The sequence below is a fragment of the Dicentrarchus labrax genome, unplaced genomic scaffold (assembly GCF_905237075.1).
Source record: "Dicentrarchus labrax unplaced genomic scaffold, dlabrax2021, whole genome shotgun sequence".
Classification (NCBI taxonomy): Eukaryota; Metazoa; Chordata; class Actinopteri; family Moronidae; genus Dicentrarchus; species Dicentrarchus labrax.
This window is the reverse complement of record NW_026136718.1, coordinates 26115227-26122066: the sequence shown is the minus strand read 5'-3', so window position 1 is coordinate 26122066 and position 6840 is coordinate 26115227. Positions and strand designations below refer to the sequence as shown.

Below are 6840 nucleotides of genomic sequence, written 5' to 3'. Positions count from 1 at the left end.
TCTGAACAGCAGCATATTCATCCGTCTCACATCATCATCAGCACCATCGCCTTTATCAACCTGCTGGGGAGGAAGAGGAAGGAGGAAGAGGAAGAAGAAGAAGAAGAAGAAGAAGAAGAAGAAGAAAGCACAATAATAATAAACTAAACCCGCTCCATGATTCATCCTCAAATTCCGGGGGAAGTGCGGAGGCTGTGGAGAAGAAAAAAATCCATCTGAAATAAAATAAATCAAAAAAATCTCGCCCGCCAAAAAAAAAAAAAAAAAAAAAAAAAAAAAAAAGAAGTAGGTTAGAGCAGCAGCGTGCATTCAGCTCTCTGTGAGAAGTAGCGGTTCCCATGAACAGACATCATCCAGAGGAAGAGTGTGCACACAGACCTGCAGCCTCTCTGCAGACACTCTGTCAGCTGAACGCACCGCACACATTTTCCCTCCATATCCTTCAAATCCACGTCGGGGGTGGGGGGTGGGGGGGAAGTGCTGAATTTCTACTACCTTTGAACGCTCATTAGCACCTCATAATTACTTTACTAATTAGGATGACATGGTTATTAACAGGATGCGCTGTCATGACAGTCACCACCACTCCTCCTCGTTCCTAAATATGCCGACCTTGCGGCTCTGAGAATATATGCATAAAGATGGATGGCATCCGTGACACCGCAGCCGCTCACCAGGACACATCGTGGCCTGGTTTTCACTCCTCACATGGTGTTTTATTTCATTTTTTCCCCAAATGATTTTTCAATTCAAAATCAGGTCTGATTGATAATTTGGCAAACTCTGGCAACAGTTGAGCCTTTTTCACAGCTTTGGAAAGTTTAAAAAGACAGAGAAAGATTCTGGAGAGTGAAAACTGGTAGCTGGAAAAGAAAGATATTTATAATGGATCCTACCATAATGCTGGCACTGCTGAGCAGCCACTGTGGATGTTTGCCTTTTAGTTAGACTTAAATTGTTTAGAGCTCATGATCACATTTCTCTTCTGTTGTTATTTTCCACTTCCCTTTCCAGTCGCAGCTTGGATATTTCATACAGAAATGTTCACAGCGTGGCCTTAAAGCACATGCATGTTTTTTTTTCCTCCTTTTTTTTTTTTTTTTTTTTTTTAAAGAGCTATTCTAGAATTAAACTCAATTCAATGGTTGGCTTGAACTGTCTAGATAAAGAAACAACTCCCTGATTGGTGAGGTGCCTGAGCCGGTCAGGATGTAAGCCAATGGCAGCGCAGGGAGGTGGGGGCAGGAGAGAAAAGGCGTCGAGTGTTTATTATAAAGGAGAAAATATTAATTCCCCCTCGCCGTGGGCCGTGACGTCAGTATAGGAAGTCATTGTAGAGCAACACTGGAGCGATTAGCAGCAAAAAGGGGGAGCCTGATGTCGAGGAGTCAGCCCTATGTATATCTCTCTATACGCCTCAACTTTTAACACAAAGTTCAATATCCAAACACAAAAAGCGACGTGGACTACGCAGACCCACACTTTGCTTTTGCGCATTTTCACTGAATGTAACATCTTGGAGCCGCTTGCAAACGTGGATTTTGTTTCTCTCTTGGGTTTATTTGCCAACTCTTTTCTTTTTTAAATTTTTTTGTAAGTCAAGAGTTCATTTTTGCTGACTTTCTTCTGATTTGCATCGGAGGAGAAAGCATCTCACTGTTGTTATGAAGGCTTCATCACTCCTCTCTTAATATGGAAGGATCCAGCGGGTCGAGTTTTGGGATAGACACTATTTTATCCAGCGCTTCTAACTCTGGTAACCCCGTGCTCATGAACGGAGATTTTCGGCTCGGCGACAGCAGGACAGCGGATTTCAGGAGCCAGGCAACCCCGTCACCATGCTCGGAGATAGACACTGTGGGAACAGCCCCCTCGTCCCCCATCTCGGTCACCATGGAGCACGCCGCCGATCCGCATCTGGTCCAGGACAGCCTTCAGCATCACCACCATCACCACAACCAGCCGCAGAGTTTGCCGCTGTCGCCTCAGCAGCAGCCGCTCGCCGGGGCCGGCTGCGCCCCGAGGACTGCCACCTCCTCGTTTTTAATCAAAGACATTCTGGGCGACAGTAAACCGCTGGCAGCCTGCGCACCTTACAGCACCAGTGTACCCTCACCCCATCACACGCCAAAACCAGAAAGTGCCACGGCTCCGGACGGCTTCAGGCCCAAGTTGGAACAAGACGAGAACAGAAGCAAGTTGGACAAAAGAGACGACATTCAGAGTGAAATGAAATGCAACGGTAAGAGCTCCTAAAATCTGCTTTATCTCAGAAAGACGCAGTTTAGGTTCATTATTGTTGTTTACTCAAAATACACTGAGGTTAATTATTATATGCTACAAAATAAATAAACTGTAGCCAACAAAAACAAATATAGACCAGGGATTGAGTAAAAATAATGTAATTAACTGTAGTAGTAATAATAATAATAATAATAATAATAATAATAATAATAATAATAATAATGTTTTTACTGACTTATTCTTTGTCTTACTTCCAGCCTCCTTTATTAGTCTAATAGATGTGAAAACAGATGTAAGCCTGGTGATTTTCCCTGTGCGCGGGGCCTCCCTAGTGGGTCAATTAGAGAGATTATTGTTCTTCCTAGAGGGGGGATCATGGAGCACCGAAAAACAGCTACAAATAGAGATGGATTGACATATTGATTTCTCGTTTTCTGAGGGAAAAGAACAAAAGTAAGAGGAAAAACTCCAGGTGACAAATACACACAAATTTCTTTTAGTGCCACACGTTGTCAGAGCGCATCACTCTGAGCGACTATTTATACAAGTTGGTGAAAGTTTGACTGCCGGCGAGGACACCGAGCACACACACCTGTGATGTTTTTGTGGTTTTATGGGCTCAGTTTTGCGAGGAAGAATAAATGAAATTGTGCACAGTAAGTGAATACATTTCCAAGTGTAGGCCTAATGCTTTCATGTTTAACCGCTGCTCTTTTGCTCTGTGTTTAGGGACTAAGGAAGAAGGTGACCGGGAGATCTCCAGTAGCAGAGACAGTCCACCGATGCGCACGAAAAAGCCTCGCAAAGCACGGACAGCCTTTACCGACCACCAGCTCAACCAGCTGGAGAGGAGCTTCGAGCGACAAAAATACCTCAGCGTGCAGGACCGCATGGACCTGGCCGCGGCTCTCAACCTGACAGACACACAAGTCAAGACCTGGTACCAAAACAGACGGTAGGCAACAGCATCATCATTACATGTGCAGACACAACAAACACAGACACATAAAACCAGAGAGGGTGCAGCAGCAGAACCCGGTCCTGGTCCTGTAGAACTCTCTCTGTATTAAAGGAGAGATCCAAGTGAGCAGCATGAACAGCAACCGGAACCACACTGGGGTATTTCAGCATTTTTAAAATTAGGATCTGATTGTTGTTAGTTGCTATATCAGTGCGGGAGTGAGCCTTTGAGGACTCCCACTGTTTCTGTCAGATCACATTCTTATTGCATTTTTATTGAAGTTGCTGAATATTTTTTTTTTCAGCCATGTCGCATTCACATTTCTCATGTTTGACAGGCCCATATTGTGGCTCTGCTTTTACCCACCACTTCTAATGCATGCAGACTCGGTGTGTGGCTGCACAGAGGCCACACAGGCATGCAAAACTTTTATTCCAATCGATCTCTCTGCTAACGGCAGCCCCGGTGATTTTCTACATTTATGTTTTGAGAAAACCAAAAAGATCAAATTTATTATTATTATTCAGACATTTGAGGATGACATTATGACACGTTCAAAATAAAAGTGCTGTCATGTCGAGATGGATTTAGCAGAAAAATAAATTCTGAAAATATAAATTTTTGTTCAGACTTCCTCCTTGCTTGCATGTGCACATTTTGGTTTACAGCTCCAAAAGGCCTATTGCTCACATTATATCAATTTATTTAATATTTGCAAGTGTCACAAAATATTTATTCTTGCACCATATCCTGTCAGTGCACATTTTACCTCCTGGGTACAACTGCTGGAAATATCCTTGAGTTTAAAAAATACTTTCTCACCCGCAGAGCTTCTCTTAAAATCCTGCAACTTTTACATTTCGCCTGCGACTTTTCAAAATAAAGGTTTATTTGGATACTTTATTATAGAGCCTGTATTTATTGTGTTTGTACAGGAGTGAGAAAAAGAAGGATTTGATAAGTTTGGATCATCAAGGAGATCTCAGAATAGTGTCTTGATATTTGCTTTTTTTTCTTTTCTTTTTTTTTGTGCCTAATTAAACCTTAGCCATAAATTGGTGCCTGCAATAATTAGGCCTCTGCATACCAATTAAGGGGGCGTTTGGGGAATTAGCAAGAGAGCGGAGAGATTAAATAATTCATCTCTTGTATTTTGATCTGATTTCCAGGACGAAATGGAAGAGGCAAACGGCGGTCGGATTAGAGCTCCTGGCTGAAGCAGGAAACTACTCGGCCTTACAGAGAATGTTCCCGTCGCCCTATTTCTACCACCCGAGCCTGCTGGGCACCGTGGACAGCACGACGGCGGCTGCGGCTGCCGCGGCCATGTACAGCAGTATGTACCGGACTCCTTCCGCGCCGCATCCCGGCCTCCAGAGACCTCTTGTCCCGAGGGTGCTCATTCATGGCCTTGGGCCGGGGGGGCAACCGGCACTAAACCCCCTGTCTAACCCCATGTCCGGCTCACAGCATCCGCGATAAGACACGAAATAAGACGAGAAAAGACGATGACCAGAAACCTGGTTGAACACGTGATGTGAGTAACTGCATCGGAACCACATTGCAGGACTTTTCCTCCCCCCTAAAAAGACACATTTAAAGACATTTTACAGAAGTAAAGGAGGTATTTAATATAGGCCCAAATAGGACTCTCTGTCCGGGCCGAGACAGACCACCAGGACTGCTCATGTCTGATTGTTTGTTTGTTTGTCTTTTGTACAAATACACTTACATTAGCAAATAAACTTATAAAGTTTATTAGATGGAGAAGAACGGAATGAATAAAGAAGTAATACAACTAATTGAATTGTAGACGCTTCTATTGAAACTGGAGTTCAAATTTCATTTTTATCGCTCTCATGAAGAAGAAGATGCAAAAAACAAATGTGTAAACTATCAATTTATCAATTATACGTGACTGATTATAAACCGGGTATATTGCTGTAATTAGTGATACAGCATTTAAATATATATATTTTAAATTATAAAAATAATTTACAGTAATTATGCGGCTTTTATTTTGTTAAGATAAATGGTATAGAATAATTGAGTGTAAATATCCTGCATATCAACATTATTTACTGTAATTAGAGTGGTGTCTAACCCACATACTGTCAGCTCACCATTTTTTGGGGCTGACATAATTTTTATGACATAAATGGATCAACGTAAATAATTAGTCATAGCAGCATATGGTCTTTAAATCGGACGATATTTAATTTAGTTTCAAACTAGTGATCACCGACTGGAGGTCAGTTTGCACGCCTTTATATGCCTGTTTACCAGCACGTATACATATGGATGCGCAGCAGCTGATTGGTGGTGGGATGAATGGTTTTGATGAGTCGGGTATACTGGGAATGTGGCCTTGGTTTAGCAGCTGTTCCCTGGGAGCACAGCAGACAATAAGCCTGAATTTCTCAGCGTGAGCGATCAGGCGCAGGATCAGGAGAAGAAGCCTGCAAAAGAAGAAGAAGAAGAAGAAAAAAAAAAACTGCTGATAATCTGCTCATTCTCAATAACAAATAGCCGTTAGTGAACTTGTTCCAGGAAGTTTTGAGGGGAAATAATCTCCAGTGACCACAATGCTCATTCTGGTATTTTTCAGTGTCGCACTCATTTTTGCATCACTTTTGCATCATTTGCATATTTGCGCCATCCTTCTTTGGCACCTTTTCTAAAATTAGTTTGGATGTTTTTTGCACATAGTGCGCTGTGACTAAATGATCCGTTGCTTCTCTCTCAGTGTGTCTGCGCTGCGGCAAGATGCTGCTTCAGGAACTGAGCAAACACAGCGCGGGTCTGAAATTAAATGTTATCAAAATACTTTGATTTTATTTAGCCTCCTATGAGCGCGCACCCCGGAGAATATGGCGGGGAGGCGCTTCGTGTGAATTAGCGCCTCGGGGCCCGTTTGTTTGGGTTTCTTGTCTTTGAACCTTATTACAGTGAGCCACATTGACCTTTGCTGCTTTATAAAAAAAAATGAGGAATGCATACAAACCTCCAGTAGCCATACACATTAATTTGACCCTTTACAGTTTTATTCAGACATAACATTCTAAAGAGTTGATAAGCGCGTATTTGGTTGCTGATATTTTTTATTCCGGTCATATTAAAAAAAAAAAAAAAAAAACCACCTAAATTGTAGCTAATGCTCTTTCTGGAATTATTTAAAAATAAATCTCCTAAGCAAAGCGGACATGTACAGCTCCCCGCGGACAGAAACACATGACAGCAGTGTCACTTTGCCAGCTGTAAACACAGGCTTAAGTTTGACTGTTTCTTAATACTTTGAACACATGTTAATGTGGCCGGTTTAAGCCGCCTGCTCGCCATCCCCTGCATGGACACACTCTCTCTCTCTCTCTCTCTCTCTCTCTCTCTCTCTCTCTCTCTCTCTGTCATTCAGTGCAAAAACAGCCGCACTGCTTTCCCTTTCTGCGGGTTGCATTTTGGACACACCAGAGCCATTGCATGCGCTTTTTCCTCATTTAACCAAATTAACAGGGCCTTCATTTTCTCTGGCTCCACTGCTCACAGTACAACTATGGCGCGCTCCTCGTACAGCATCGTTCAGAGTAATTACACTAAATACAATATCCATTCTCATTAAATCTCAGGGTTTATGGATA

At 42.6% G+C, this 6840-nt stretch overlaps 1 protein-coding gene across 1 annotated transcript; it reads left to right on the top strand.

The window, feature by feature from the left end:
* Window positions 1–1295: 1295 nt before the first annotated feature.
* On the top strand, window positions 1296–5007 carry barhl2 (BarH-like homeobox 2). Its single transcript, XM_051377617.1, has 3 exons — window positions 1296–2242; window positions 2974–3199; window positions 4375–5007. Exons 1-3 carry the CDS (start codon window positions 1693–1695, stop codon window positions 4685–4687), a joined length of 1089 nt encoding a protein of 362 aa, XP_051233577.1. The 5' UTR covers window positions 1296–1692; the 3' UTR covers window positions 4688–5007.
* The last annotated feature ends 1833 nt before the right edge of the window (window positions 5008–6840 follow it).